We start from the raw sequence: 16,238 nt of genomic DNA on the forward strand, positions 1-16,238 counted from the left end.
CTCCCGAGTAGCTGGGATTACAGGCACTGCCACCACCCCAGCTAATTTTGTATTTTTAGTAGAGACGGAGTTTCTCCATGTTGATCAGGCTGGTCTTGAACTCCTGACCTCAGGTGATCTGCCCGCCTCGGCCTCTCAAAGTGTTGGGATTACAGGCATGAGCCACCGCGCCCGGCCATGGTGAACTTTTAAATGACACATAACATTTCCTGATTTGTCTTTTAAAAGTTACATCTAGATTTTCATGTATCATTTTTCTCATAAGGATAGCTAATTAATATATAGATTTTATGTATAGATTTTCACATTTCATGTATATAACATGAATTAAATGATTTACATGAAGTGCCAAGCTCCTTTTGGGTAGTGCCTGCCACCCTGTATATACCTCATGCCAAATGAGTTTTTAAGATATTAGCATGTCCCACATTCACCATTTACATTCTTGAAAGTACTTTCTTTGTTCCATGCAGATCTAACTAAATTTTAAAGGTATTTGACCTTTTATTTTTTGAAAAAATGTTTGATGTTCTGACTATTTGCAACAAAAGAGCTCTGTTCTCAAATGTCCTATATGGAGAGAATTTCTCGGTTCTTTTGAGAGGGATAAAAACCCTCTCTTAAGTCTATGAGACTAAAGATCAAGGGCATCCCAGCACCACGTATCTGAAGGATAATGACTGTCCGTATGGGAGAGCTGGGTGGTGATGGGCGTGTTGGAAGCACTGGCTGGACCCATGGACTTGGAGCTAGAACTTAGTTTTGCTCTCGGCGTTGCCGCAGGGTGGCTGTCTGGCCTTATGCAAGTTTTGAGTCTCAGTCTCTTCTGTAAGGATCTGGTGGCTTTTCCAAAGCCAACCCATCTATGGGATTTGATGCCACATGACTCCAGCTACCCCGGTAGGCCTTTCGCAGGCGTTGGTCAGAGCCATGATCCGAAGGCTGTCTGTAGAAGGTTGTTCTCTCCTGAGAGCTCTGGTGCCGCCAGCACGAGGGTTTCCTAAGGAAGGAACCTGGTCCTGCTTCGGTCGTTTCCGTATCCCCTAGGGGCTGCTGAGTAAAGTACTAGTTCCCAAGCTTTCTGTCATGTCTTCTCTGCACACTTTCGGAGTAGAGCGGGTGAGGGCAAGGCCAGGAGGTCAGTGCCGCAGTGTGGGAAGAGAGGCGGCCCTGGGCCCTATTCTGTGTAGGGAGCTTTACATCACACGTTGTCTCTCTCCATCTCCCCAGGGCTCAGATGGCTCCATTCTAGAGCTTCTCCTCCAACCCCTTCCCACCTTCCATCCCCAAAAGTTTCCTCTCTCCTTCTTTGTCCCTCTCTCTCTTTCTCTGTCCTTCCTTCCTTCCCTCCTTCTTCCCTCCCTCCCTTCCTTCCCCTCCTCCCTCCTTCCCTCCCTCCCTTCGTGTTTTCCTTTCTTCCTTCTTTCTTTTTCTTTTCTTAGTTTCTTTTTTTTTTTTTTTTTTTTGATACAGGGTCTTGCTTTGTTGCCCAGGCTGAAGTGCCACCCCTTTGTCGCCTAGTGGTACAAACACTGCTCACTGCAGTCTTGACCTCCTGGGCTCAAGCAATCTTCCTGCCTCAGTATCGTATCCCAAGTAGATGGAACTGCAGGTCCACGCTACCACTCCCAGCTAGATTTTCAATTTTTTTGTAGAGATAGTGTCTCACTATGTTGCCCAGGCTGGTCTTGGACTCCTTGCCTCAAGTGATCCTCCCACCTTGGCCTCCTGAAGTGCTGGGATTGCAGGTGTAAGCCACTGTGCCCAGCCTCTCTGCTCTTTCCCTTCCTTCTCTTCTCAGTTAAAATTGTAGCTGTGGTCAGGGCCGGCTCCATCTCCTCATAGAAAACAAGGAGCAAGGCTATAAAAGAAATGGTGAAATTTTAATGAATTTTAAATGAATAAATCCCTAATTTCCTACGGAATGACAAACTAAATGATGGTTTGTAGTTGGAAAATTAAGCAGTAAAGTACTTTTTTTTTTTTTTTTTTGAGAGAGAGTCTCGCTGTGGCACCCAGGCTGGAGTGGCACAACCTTGGCTCACCACAGCCTCTGCCTCCCGGGTTCAAGCGATTCTCCTGCCTCAGCCTGCCTCCCAAGTAGCTGGGATTACAGGCACCGCTACCATGCCTGGCTAATTTTTGTATTTTTAGAGACAGGGTTTCACCATGTTGGCCAGGCTGTTCTCCTGACCTCAGGTGATTTGCCCACCCCGGCCTCCCAGAGTACTGGGATTACAGACGTGAGCCACTGCGCCTGACAAATTTTTTTAAAATAAGTCTATAATAGGTGTACACAAGACCTGACTATTCCAGATAGTGTCAGGTGTATAGTTTTCTTATTAGCAGACTTGGGATCTATATATATAGACAATTGAAGTTTTAAAGATGTAAATCATTCATTCATTCATTCATTCTTTTGAGAGGGAGTCTTGCTCTGTCACCCAGGCTGGAGAGCAGTGGCACAATCTTGGCTCATTGCAACCTCTACCTCCCAGGTTCAGTGATTCTCCTGCCTCAACCTCCCAAGTAGCTGGGATTACAGGTGCCTGCCACCGCGCCCTGCTGGTTTTTATATTTGTAGTAGAGATGGGGTTTCACCATGTTGGCCAGGCTGGTCTTGAACTCCTGACCCCAGGTGATCTGCCCACCTCAGCCTCCCAAAGTTCTGGGATTACAGGTCTGAGCCACTGCGGCTCATACATGAAGCATTATGTACAACTGTCATTATATACTGTAATATACCTGCATTCCTTTTGTCTGAACAATATGGATTTTAGAGATAATTGCCAAATAGAAACACTACTAAAATGTGTAGATTTGGTGGTGCAGCACATCAAGGAGCACAAATTTTACAAATTTCTTTTTAACCATCTCTGCGTTGTATTTTCAGAATATGGATGATTCATTTTAATCCTGGTGTCTTTAAATGATAAAGGATTTTCATACATTTGGTATTTCCCACAGGGAAATTCTAAGGTAATTTGGGTATGATTTGTTTAGAGTTTTTCATTATTTATAACAATTTAGTAACCATTAGACTTTCTTTCTTACATATGAATACATATTTTTTTTTTACATAAAGTGTTTCCATCGAGTTTTAGCTGCTTATATGTTCTTTTTAACCATTACTTGGAATGGTATTTTCCTATACGCAGGGAATAAAGAAACTACTCCTGTCTCTCGGGTATATTAACAGAGACAGTGGGGCCTCATTTCTTATGTGCCCTCAGTTAGCCTTTGTCACAGACACTCCTGTGTTTGGGGGCCAGGAGGGAAGAGATCATTGCAAACTTCAGCCATGGAATTTGGTTCATTTAACTGAAACTTTTTATTTTACTTTGCCCACCTGAAGTCCTCCTGATAGCCCTGTAAAGTAATAAATTGTCCAAACTCCTTCAGGAAACTATTCTTAATTCCATCATCATTTATAGTTCCCTATCTGTTCAATAAGCCAGGATTTAGCCTTAAAGCCATCGCTCTCTTAATCTAGATTACGATCTTGTCTTTATATATGAGTTGATTTGTTTTTCAAATTAGTGGATGGCCTTAGGTACCATTTTGTTATTCTGCTTGTTTGTGTTTTCTGAAGACAGTCAGAGAATCATAGAATATTACAGAGGGAGGGGTCTATGGGATCATCAGAACCAGTGCTTTTCCAAAATATTTTAATTGCAAACTCCTTATTTGAAGTGAATTTTTTTGTTTGTTTTGAGATGAAATTTCCCTGTTGTTGCCCAGGCTGGAGTGCAATGGCACAATCTCAGCTCACTGCAACCTCTGCCTCCTGGGTTCAAGCGATTCTCCTGCCTCAGCCTCCCAAGTAGCTGGGATTACAGGCCTGTAATTACACTTGGCTAATTTTTTTTGTGTTTAGTAGAGATGGGGTTTCACCACGTTGACCAGGCTGGTCTTGAACTCCTGACCTCAGGTGATCCACCCACCTTGGCCTCCTAAGGTGCTGGGATTACAGGTGTGAGCCACCGTGCCCAGCCTGAAGTGAAATCTTATGAGACCCTCAGTACTGATTGGGGGAGGGTTGACTTCCTCATACCTCCCAGGAGGCCCGAGAGCTCCATTGCCTCTAATTTCCTCTAGATGAGAGAACTGAGACCTCTAGAGATAAAATTAGCTGCCCAACATTTTGGCGAGGGAAGAAGAGTCCATTTTTGTTGCTAAGAAGCTTTGAAATTAGCAGAGGTTTACGCATGTGGAGATGGCTGGTAGTAAGTCTGGAAACAGAGCCGAAGATTGCAGGTTGGGTTCCCTGGAAGCCAGCACTCAGGTGGAGCTGGGCATGCAGGATGTTTACTGGAAATCCACACCTGTAGAAACCAGGAGGATGCAGGATTGTGCCGAGGAAAAAGTCAAACCGCCAAACAGGCTAACAAAGCCTTGGCCAGCCCCACAGGGAAGTGCTGGAGCGTAAATGGCCTGTGCTTGTGTCATGCGCTGGACTTGATGGCTGGGCCTTTATACCCTCACTGCCATCCGAAGACTGCTTTACACACTCACAGTCTTTGGATGTGAACCACTGTGGGAAGGCCAGGCCCTGGGCCTTCTGCAGCGCTCTGTGGCTTTCTTCAGTGGAAGCAAATCCTGAAGGAGCTGTCAGCTAGAGGCCAACTGCCCACAGCCGGGGCAACAAGTCCTCCCTTGAAGCAAGATCTAGAAGGCACATCTCCATGTCCCCTGCACATGACCCCGGGTCGTTGAACACGAGAGACAGTGGAGAGGAGAGTCCCGGGGGGCAGCCTTCCCAGCCAGGCCACCCCAAACTTCTGGTTAGGGATTCCCAGCTTCACAGCACTACGCATGCTGCTTGCCAACCGATGTTTGGACAAGTAGGTTGTTCCTTGAGATGGCTTTCTCTTGTGTTTCAAGATGGATTCCTGTTGGTATCTTTCATTTCCACCTCTGTTTCACCAAGTTTAGTGACCATTTTCATACGCTGGGGCTTAATGCGGTGCGGTGGAAAGTGTAGCAGATTGAATGTGGAAGATCGGGTTCCAGATCTCGTCCAGGAAGTTAGTAGCTGTGTGACCAAGAGCAAGTCATTCAGCTTTTCTGAAACACTGAACAAGTGTTTCAACACCAAGTGATGAAACACTTTAAAAACTATGAAAACAGTATTTGAAATGCCCCTCAAATGCTGGTGTTTCCCCAAGGATGTTCCAGACCCTTCGCCATTTCATTCATTCATTCATTCATTCATTCATTCATTCATTCATTCATCTATTCAATGATTAGTGTGATGCCTAACTTTTTTGTTGTGGTTTTTTTTGAGACGGAGTCTCGCTCTGTCACCCAGGCTGGAGTGCAGTGGTGCGATCTCGGCTCACTGCAAGCTCCGCCTCCCGGGTTCAAGCCATTCTCCTGCCTCAGCCTCCCAAGCAGCTGGGACTACAGGCGCCCGCCACCACACCCGGCTAATTTTTTGTATTTTTAGTAGAGATGGGGTTTCACCATGTTAGCCACGATGGTCTCGATCTCCTGAGCTCGCGATCCACCCGCCTCGGCCTCCCAAAGTGCTGTGTGATCCCTAACTTTTAATCTATAATTCCTCTAATCTTTTTTTAAGGCAAGTAGATGGGTGATTTGTTTTCTGCTAATTATTTTGGTATCTTTCATTTCCAACTCTGTTTCACCAAATTTAGTGACCATTTTCTTACATTGGGGCTTAATGTGGTGGTCCTTCTCCAGAAGTGACTACATTTGGTTTTACTTTGAGCAGTTTATCTCTGTTTAGGCAATTTCTTTGTCACCATTAATGGAAGTGTGACACCTTTCTGAGTCCCAAATGTATCAGTTTATCAAAAACCACATCTGCAATGCTGCACCTTGCACTGAGTTCACCTCAGTCTGGTACTTTCTTTGCCTTTTGTCTTGTTTACCTCCTTGTTAGATTAGTTCCTTATAACGTTTTCTCTTCATTCTCCACTAAGTCATAACTCTCTAGACTAAATCCCAATAAAGAAACATTTAAAGTGATACTGTGAAGTGTATCATGCATGAAAATAGTGTGTGAAATGGAGGCAGATGTTCAGTTTAAAGACCAATTGTAGAGCAAATGTCTATGTACCAGCTCCTCAGGTCAATAAATCCTCTTGTGATATGTTTAGCCATTTAGTTAGTGCACATGGAGTAGCTACTTTATCCAGAATTTGGGGACATGTAGTGATGACTGAGAGATCATCTAGTCTACATAAAACAGCTGATCATCCTAGAATGAGAAAGAGAGAAACCATCCAATAAAGAAGGGCAGTATGTAGAGGTACTTACAATGAGAAATACAAACAAGATGTGATTGGAGCCGTTCCCTATGCCTGGGAGAGTTAGGAAAGTTTCCAAGAGGATGAGACTTTTGAGCTGGGTTTTAAGGGATGGTTTGCCTGGAGATGAGTGTTCTGGGTTAAGGGAACGGCATAGCACGTGTAGTCCCAGAGCTATAAAAGCACTGCCCTTTGAGAAAGCGACAGGTCATTCCTTCTCTCGTTTCAGTGATTCTTCTCCCTCCTCACTCCCCTCTCACCATTCTGACCATTCGCCTTCAGTTTCCTTTCAACTCTCCCATCTTCCATAAATGTTGGCATTCCCATAGGTGTTCCATTAGGATCTCTTCTCACGTCATTCACTTTTCATCCATTCATTTGCTCAATATCAATGAAGCAGTGGGTCTCCAGAAACTCCCGCCTGCAGGAGAACGATCTATGGAGCTTGGTAAAATGCAGACGGTCCCACCAGCTCAATCAGAATCTTTGGGGTAAGGTCCAGGTATCTCTAGTGCAGATGACTGGGACTCCACATGGAGAAACGCAGGTGAACGGAGTCCTCATAAAGACAGGGAGGGCTGGAGAGACCACTCAGGAATCAGTCACAGGCAACCTTGTGCTTCCTGCCACCATGGCTGCCCCTCCCAGCCTGCCTCACGGGTGCCTTTCTCCCTTCTCCCTTCCTGCCTTCAGCTTCTCTGTTGCTTCTTTTTCCTTAAACATCTTCACCAGTTCCTGTGCTATTACAGAGCCCCGTCTGTGGGTCTCATGCCTCTGATCCATGCCACGCCCTCCCTTGGGCATCATCTGGGCTTCGGCTGGATCTGTGGAGGGACCTGGGTTGCAGTGCCATGAATAATGGAGTGGGGCATGCAAAGTTGACAGTCACACTGAAAGCTCCTGCCTCGTCTCTCTACCTTCTTCTCTTTTGGGGGTTTCTTTCCTGAGGTAGGGAAAAAGAAACAGGAACTCAGACCAAACTGAGGAGAACACGATCAGAGATGAGACGCTGTCAGAGGCAAAGGGCTGTTTGTCGGGTTTGCACTTTCATTACCGAGAGCATTGGAATAGTTTTAAGACATGCAAACTGTGAGACTAGACAATTTCACTTAGAAAACGAAACATGTGCATGCAGATATCATTCTCATGGGGATATATATCTGCATCTGTTTGTCTACGAGTGTTCCCTTGCAGAGTCACAGACATATATAAAACCTGAGTTCCGTCAGCTTTGTCTACACATACATGGCTAAATGTATATAGGGATGTACAATTAAAGATTTTAAACATTTGATTTTGACAGTATATTTTGCAGCTGCTGTGCCAAGAACCCTAAGCTACTGTGGGTTAATGGGAGTTGTAGCAAGTATTTCTTTCTCGGCTGTCTCTTTTAGCAGAGCTCCTCTCTCTCTCTCTCTCTCTCTCTCTCTCTCTCTCTCTCTCTCTCTCTCTCTTCCTCTCTCTCTCTCTCTCTCCCTCTCTCTCCTTGTCTCACCCCTCCCTTCCTGCCTGCCTCTGCCCCTCCCTCCCTCCCTCTCTCTCTCTGAGATAGCAGACACCAGAGCGAAACTGGTGCAGCTTCCTCTGAGAAGCGTGCTTTCATGTACAGATTGGCAGGATTCTGTGAGCTCTTCTCCCATCCATGCCCTGTACTTGGAGGGAAATGCAATGTTGGAGCAGGGGCTGATCTGCACTGGGAAAGTGGCTGGGAGCTCAGTGAGGCCAGGATCATGGTTTAGCCAAAGGCTGGAATCACAAGAATGTTTCACCAGGGTCTGCTCTGAGAGTTCTCAGACCCCCATGGATTTTAGAATTTTCCAGCCTTTTCTCCTTCACCTTCGCACAATTTTACTTTCTCCTGAGATGGCCCCAGATCTGCAAGAGACGTTTGAGAGAAGCTATTTATTAGCAGTCGTGAAGAAATGGATTCTGCACTTGATTATTTAGCCATGACTTATCAATGATGATGGATTGGAAAGCAGTGTAAGTAACACAGTTATATATGTTGCTGTAGTTAGGTGGTCTGTTTTCTTGCTAGTTTTTCTACTTTAACTTTTTCAGTTTCCTTTTGAGAAAAGTAAAAAAATGTATAAAGCGTTTCAAAGAAGTTAGGAGGTTCCAGATTGTACGAGCTTTCTTCTTGTTCAGTGGACTTGCAGAATACCTAGTTCTATCAGAAGAGACACACAAACTACTGACATAGAAGCTATAAACATCCTCCGGTGGACGGGAATAAAATGGGCAATAAATGAAGAAGGTTTCTGAACTGACAGTCATTGCTCTAATCAGGCTTATTCAGAGTTGCTGAAATATTTGACATTGGCTCATGTTAGAATCAAAGACGGAACCGAAATGTATTCTCTTTACAGGATCATAAAGATGAAGTTAGCCTGTGGCTTTCAGAACAGGTTCTTTCTGGCTGCATAAATGTGAGGGTTTTTTGTTTGTTTGTTTGTTTGTTTGTTTTGTTTTGTTTTTTAACTAATGTCAAATGTTGACTACGTTTCCCGTCCATTTCAACTTTTCTTGAGGTTGGACATCTCCCCATTCTAGAGTACAATGTCTGGTCACTCTTGGGTTGCAGGCCACTGTCTAGTGGAAAGCTAGTCATTGCTAGTTTATACCAGTCAGAGACTTTTCCATCTTTCTGTGTGATGGCTCGGTTTAAGCACTTCAATTCCTAAGTATTCAGGGAGGAAAAACAAGTCACTTGAAGACCAAAATCAGTTTATGTCACAAGAGAAAGGAACAGCTATTTAAAAGATGAGAAATTGAAATTTAAAAATATGACCTACCTTTTCTTCGAAAGCTGAAGTGAGGTGAATTTTGTATCGGAAGAGTGACATAAGCTTTCTTGATTAAAAAGCAGTATTTTAAAGGAGGCTTTTAAGATCATAAATCACTCTTTTGATAAGTCATCAAAAGAGATGGCTGATATGTTTTATGGTCATTTGCAACATTTTTTAAAAAGTCCATACTGTAATGTTAATGCAGCATTTCTGGCTTCTTAAAACTTACATAGATTTGGAAGTGGGATTTCTAACAATAACAGTCATGAGTTTTTCTGAGCTATCATTGCCTTTCTCTCTGTATCACATTCATACCCCAGGCAGAGCTACTGCCCCTCCCACCTGTCCACCCTGCCTGTCTCCCAGCCCCCATCCTTCTCTCTGAGTCTTGGAACATCATGAAAGCCTCTTCTACAGATTTCCTTTTAATGTGCCCTGCCCAGCCTTGGACAGAGGGAGTACTGTAAAGCAACATGCAGGGCTGCCAGTTTTGGAAATGAATGAGCTCAGTTGATTCCTGAATATTAAATCAGTTCTGTAAGCAGTAGGATGAGATCATATCTTACAAACCTGACCTGAAGTGTTCTTAACTTTATTAATTGGGGTTTAACATCATCAAGGGCTGTAGCACTGGGCACCCGAGGAAATTAGCCTAAGGCCAAATGAAATCCCCAAACTCCACTCAGATTCCTGCTGGCCAAATGCACCTAGGGCCACGCCTTTTAAAATATGTCCTTTGTTATCAAGGGAAATCTGAGACAGAAAACACATGTTGGCAGCATCACGTGAGCGCCTCTCTGCACATAAAGTGGTTGTATCACAAGGGGGAAAAGCTTTCGATCTTGTGCTGTTTTGTTTTGGTTTCTTGTTTATGTGGACTCTGTGAGACTTATGCATCTGGAAGAGGCTTGAAGCAGAGTGGAAAACCTAGAGCAAAAATCATGCTGGGGAAAGGAAAATCATTAAAAAACAAAGACTAAAAAAGGAATAATTTTCTTACCCAAATTCCAGTTCTCATCCTTGTTTGCGGCTCCCTGTTAAAGCAGACACCAGTTATAGCCTTCCTGGGTTAGGGGAGACAGACAGTCTTTCACCGTGCCCCTGGATTTTGAGCTAAGGAGAAAGCTTGCTCCAGAAATAGAAAAGAAAAGGCAAATAAGAAACCATTTTTCAAGTTTCCGCTCACTGGCAGAGGCAGCAACCCCACCCTCCTACATCCCCTCCTCCACGCCCCCAGCCTGTGCCTCTCCAGTACCGCTGGTGGACAGCTCCAACCCGCAGCCCCCTCTAGAATCTCATGTGTTTTCGTGGGGGACGGAGAGTGCTTTTTAGCAGTGAATGAGCAGAGACCAGATATGCTGATACCTGCACACAGTCTTTGAGAGAGGCAGCTGATTGGCATCGGGAAAACTGCTGAGCAATTAAAAAAAATACTAGAGTCAAGGTGAAAGAAAGGAGAGAAAGACAGAGAGAGAGAGAGAAAGAGAAAGGAGAGAGAGAGAGGTGGGTTGTCTCTAAAGTTTCAAGCAAAGTTCTAAACTGATAAGGGCAGATGGTGAAGATAAGTCTGAAACTGATCAGTGCCTTACACACGGAACAAAGCTTTCATTTCAGCCTGATGTTCTGCCAGAAAGCTTTGCTTGAGATCCACCGCCAGCGTTCTTGCTTTGCTCAACAATCCCACTATGCTGGTATGTTCTCTCTGGACAGCCGTCTTTCTAACAACCGGTGCTGTTCTGAAAAGCTGGGAGCCCAAGAAGTGTTGTGAAAACCAAGCGTGGCCTTCAGTGTTGAACTTATCTCATTTTAGGTTTTTCAAGAATTAAACGAGATAATGCATGATGCTTAGCTTAGTGTCTGGTCATAGCCTCGATGTCAGGACTGTCCTCATGTTCTCCTGTCAGCGGCAGGTCTGTCTCTCAGACACTTTCCAGCAGAGGACCCAGATCCTTAATGACGGGGGACCTGGGAAGACAGCGAGGCAGTGTGACAGAATGGAAAGTGTGCGAGAGTAGAAGTCAAGACCTGGGTGTTTGAGTCCCAGCTCTGTGCGTAACCACTTGAGTGATGTTGAGAAAATGATCACCCTTCTTCCGAGCTCCAGCCCTACATGGGTTACTCCTTACTCCGCCACTCTCCTCACCTTGACTCATGCTGGTCCCTCAGCACAATGGCTCCTCCTCCTGGCTGGCTCCTTTCTTCTCTCCTTCTATGAGACCTCCCCTGATCCCCTGAGCCCCAGAGGGTCTGGGCTTCTCCTCTGCCATCCTATGGCACCTACATCTCTCCATGCTTCACCATGCAGTCATCACTGTCTGCCTTCCCACTCGACTGTAATCCTGTCTTGAAGCTCTGCCTTTGGTGTCAAGACCCGGGCAGCACTCGATGAATGTTTGCCGAATGGATGCATAAATGACAGAAGGAATGGATAAAGAGTCTCTGCCCTGCCTCAGGTCTTGAGTGAAGATGCATGAAATCATGTGTGTGGAAGGCTTTGATGAGTAGAGTGCTGTGCAGTTGCCTGCAGTTTTAAGTTAGTATGAGGGCAAAGCATTTTTTATACCAATATTTTAATTGGTTTCTCAGATACTGAGATTCATACATTTTAGTGAAACAAAACAGTGTTCTTTTATACCGTTCTTGCAGTGTGGGCCCATTCTTTGTCATAGAAGCAGGCCAGGCTTTAGGTGGGCCAGAACCTCTGATGGTTGAAATGGTCAGCAACAAAACTTTTCATTTCAAAACAAGAGGTAAGATTCTGAAAGCCAATGGCACTGGAAGGGCTCACTCTGTCACTTGGCTTGGCCCGGGGTATGAATGAGGGAGTTCAGATCCCTGCCTGGGAGGATGGAGAAGGGAAAATGGTTTCTAAAAGCAGAGGCGGACAGAGAAGGAATCATCACGGAGGCAGCATGGTCAAGGAGCGGGCAGAGAGGGTGAGTCTGACAAAGCTGGGTTTGGACTATAGCCTGATACTTGGGTTTCTGTTGCATCTCATGAGTCCTCTCCATGGAGGAGTATCTGGATTCGATTCTGCCTCTCCCCTGAGTTTGTTTTCTTGGTGGGACTATCCAAGACTAAGGAGAATGACGCCGTATTGCTCTCCCTTTCTGAACCCAGCCTTGCAGGCCGTATCTGGATTTATCCTTTTTATCAGCAGAATGATACATTTTCCATAGCAATGCTTGAACTCTGGTCCGTGATGAAACAAGCTCCTCCATGGTGTTAGAGTTTGTTTTTCCTTCAGAAAATGTGATTTGCAGAACAACAACAAGAAAACGTTTAATAGGAATGGTCCGTTCCTATGGCCAGTCCTCATGTAAAGCCGCAAGATGGTGCAGAGGATGACATGAAATGATGTACGGGAGCGTGATTTGCTAACAGGCAGCTCTGTAGGGCTGTATGTATTAATATTACATGCATCGAGAGGAGCGCCCGCTGCAGCTGCCTTTGCCGTAGTGAATCCACTGTGGGTCTATTATTCACCTCTTCAGGTCCAGCCCAGGAGTTTGTGTAGGCTCATTTTTCACTTTCCTTTGGCCCTGGATGTCTCCACAAATGAACCACCTGCTGTGTCTTGGTGGAGGTGGAGATGTGGGGGGAAGTAATGAGCCCGCAAGGCCTGTCTGTGCCTATTGGCTGCTCTAAAGGGAAATTGGGGAATACTGCAAAGCCGCAAATCTGAGATGTCAGCTCATAAATATGTAAGCTCCTTGCTTAGGTAATAAGCTCCCTGACAGCCAGAACTGTCATTTGCACATTCTCTTCAGCTGAACACAAAAGTTCTGGTTGCCAGACTGCCCCTGGATACTGGGGACTAAAAGCTGGTGATTGTGGAGGGGTGGGGGTGTGGGGAGGGGGCGCTGGGCTGACTGCTCCGGCTGCTCCCCACGCTGCTGCTTTCACCCCCACCTGACTGTGGTCAGAGTGGGGCTTTCTCTCTTGGTATTTAATTAGTAAGTGTAGGCAAAACTTTGCATTGTGGCACTGGGATAGGAAAAGAGCTGAACATGAATATAAAAATGGAGATGGGGCCAGATGTGATGTCTCACACCTGTAATCCCAGCCGCCAAGGCGGGCAGATCACTTGAGGTCAGGAGTTCAAGACCAGCCTGGTCAAGACGGTGAAAACTCCATCTCTACTGAAATACAAACACATTAGCCGGGCATGGTGACACATGCCCCAGCTAGAGGCAGGGAGGCTGAGGCAGGAGAATCGCTTGAACCCAGGAGGCGGAGGTTGCAGTGAGCCAAGATTGCACCACTGCACTCTAGCCTGGCTGACAAAGTGAGACTCTGTCTCAAAAAAAATAAAAAAAAGGAAATGGGAGAAATCATTTCCAGCATGTAGCTTTTGGCAACAATGACTAAATCAATACAAATTTTAATCTCTGTTGCATTATGCTTTTGAAACTCTATCAGGAGTTTAGGAAAAATCCAGTCAACAGTTTAATATGAAAATATCGACCTGCAGACCAAATGTGGGACAGGAAGCAGATATTTGCCACACAAACATTTATTGAACGCCTAATGTATTATAGGTGCTGTGTAAAGTTTTGGATTCAGAAGTGAATCAGAGAGGAGTGGTGAATATACAAACTAACCCTACTGTAACGCCTGTGATAAACCACAAGGCAGCTCTGCTAGCACAATACTTTCAGAACATACGGAAGAGATGAATAATTCTGCTTCGGAGAGAAGGAGTCATATTAGAGTTGGGTCTAGAAGAATGAGCAGGAGGTGGCTGGGAAGGGAGGGCATTTGGACAGAGGAATTGGCATGATTCTCTGTATATGAACAGGACCACGAAAGTGAATGGTGTTGTAATTTTTTTTTTTTCTTCGAGAATGAGTCTCACTTTATCGCCCAGGCTGGAGTGCAGTGGAGCAATCTCGGCTCACTGCAACCTCCGCCTCCCGGGTTCAAGCAGTCCTCTGCCTCAGCCTCCCAAGTAGCTGGGATTACAGACGCCCGCCACAACAACCGGCTAATTTTTGTATTTTTAGTCGAGATGAGGTTTCACCATCTTGGCCAGGCTGGTCTTGAACTCCTGACCTTGTGATCCGTCTGCCTCAGTCTCCCAAAGTGCTGGGATTACAGGCGTGAGCTACTGCACCTGGCAGGTGTCATGTAATTTTATTCATCTTTCATGATGACTAAGACAACATATTTTTCAGATTCTCAAAACAGGCGATGATTAGTAATAGATCACCCTAAATAGGATGTTATAATGATGATGAAGACCGATCACAGCTGGTTGGAAACAGTGGCTCGTGGGTCAATAATGGATCCACACCTGGGTTTTGTGACTGGGTCAACCTAGGCTACTTGTTAATGTATTGTATCTATCTTAAGATGGTATTAGTATATCCATTTCTAAAAATCCTTGCTTGAGAAGGAAAAACTATTCTGGAGAAAGAAGAGGAGATAAAGTCTAAACAACCTGATTTCACTTGAAAAGTCCTAAGTCACTACTGGGAAACTATCTATAGTAAAAAGCACAGGATTTTATAGCATGTTTTAGGCAATTCAAAGGCTTTTTTACAGTTGTAGTAAACATTGACTGCCAGCATTCTTGTACCAGTTACTTTATTAAGGTACGTTCCCAAAACTCACAATAGTGGGAAAAAATACTGATGAGCCTTCTAAAACACTGGAGAAGTGTGGAACAACATTTTGGATGCTTTTAGTCATGAATCAGAACGCCACGGTGGTTACAGAGCATAAGCATTTCAGAGCTGGGAGAGACCTTAGAGATCGCGTAGTTTGTGGATTTTCAAATCTTTGAAGAATGATGTTCTGGGTAAGGAAGCTGCTAAGAGTCCATGAGCTAGTTAGTGAGGACTGCCACACTCTTACACACTCACTCCCGGATCCATTTGTGCACGATTTCTGTCATTCACCCATTGCTCGCAAAGCCCTTGTAACATGGAGGATAAATATTTGAATAAGATACTGGCCTTACCCCGCGGAAGCTTAGAGCTTTGAAAGGAGGTAAGACCTATAGGTAAAGAATATAAATAGGAAGTTATTTTAAAAATATAATGAGTTTAATTAGAGTTCAGAAGATAGAAACTTATTTCCAAGTGAAATTGATGCCTGTGTCCTGTAATAGAATATCTACTGTGTTTAGTAACAGATTTATACACTCTCATTTGTTTTAGTTAAAAAGCTTTGAGTATCCAACAGAGAAAAAAGATTAGGTAAAAATTAAGTGCAGTGAGGCCAGGTGCAGTGCGTTCACACCTGTAATCGCAGCACTTTGGGAGGCCAAGGCAGGCGGATCACTTGAGGTTAGGAGTTCACGACCAGCCTGGCCAACATGGTGAACCCCATCTCTACTAAAAATACAAAAATTAGCCAGATTTGATGGTGGGTGCCTGTAATCCCAGCTATTCTGGAGGCTGGGGCAGGAGAATTGCTTGAACTCGGGAGGCAGAGGCTGCAGTGAGTCGAGGTGGCACCGCTGCACTCCAGCCTGGGTGACAGAGTGGAACTCCATCTCAAAAAAAAAAAAAAAAAAAAAAAAAATTAAGTGCAGTCATGTGTCACTGAACGATGGGGATGCGTTCTGAGAAATGAACCATTAGGTGATTTCGTTGTTGTTTGAACATCATAGCGTGTACTTGCACAAATCTGGATGGTGTAGCCTACTGCACACCGAGGCTAGAGGACAGGCCTATTGCTCCTGGGCTACACACCTGTACAGCATGTCGCTGTACTGAATACTGTAGCCAACTGTAAACAATGGTAAGTATTTGTGTCCCTAAACATACCTAAACACAGAAAAGGTACAGTAAAAATAAGATTATCTTATGGGACCATCGGTATATATGTGGTTCGTCCTCGACTGAAACGTCGTCATACGGTGCGTGACTGTATTTGGGTTAGTCCATGTTTTTATTCTGAAGAAATGCAGAACAAGTTTAGAATTGAATTGTTGAATTATTGTCATTAGTTGATAGCCTAATAAGAACATATTGTTCAAGTATAAGAATATCATTGATTTAATTACCCTGAAAATATAATTTTGAAAAATATCTACTTTTTTTTAAATTAAATTTTCATAGTGTAAACTAAAATTAAATACTTGACTAACTGGTAACTCAGTTAGTTACCAGTAAATGTCAGCAATAGCTAAAGACACCGCTGTCATCATTCTGAGAACTACCCCAAG

The 16,238-nt window shown here is 44.5% G+C and overlaps 1 protein-coding gene across 2 annotated transcripts in view; it reads left to right on the forward strand.

The window, feature by feature from the left end:
• Window positions 1-16,238, forward strand: part of KIF26B (kinesin family member 26B) — a 569,059-nt gene that overhangs the window by 360,843 nt on the left and 191,978 nt on the right. Inside the window, exon 1 of one of the 2 annotated variants that reach the window (XM_007990012.3) lies at window positions 7,842-8,255. The exons of the other annotated variant lie outside the window; for it this stretch is intronic. Within the exon in view, the coding sequence (XP_007988203.3) occupies window positions 8,233-8,255 (23 nt within the window). The 5' untranslated portion in view covers window positions 7,842-8,232. Of the gene's footprint in view, window positions 1-7,841; window positions 8,256-16,238 lie in introns of those variants that run through there. 2 annotated transcript variants of the gene reach the window in all.

The sequence above is a fragment of the Chlorocebus sabaeus genome, chromosome 25 (genome assembly GCF_047675955.1).
Source record: "Chlorocebus sabaeus isolate Y175 chromosome 25, mChlSab1.0.hap1, whole genome shotgun sequence".
Taxonomy (NCBI): domain Eukaryota; kingdom Metazoa; phylum Chordata; class Mammalia; order Primates; family Cercopithecidae; genus Chlorocebus; species Chlorocebus sabaeus.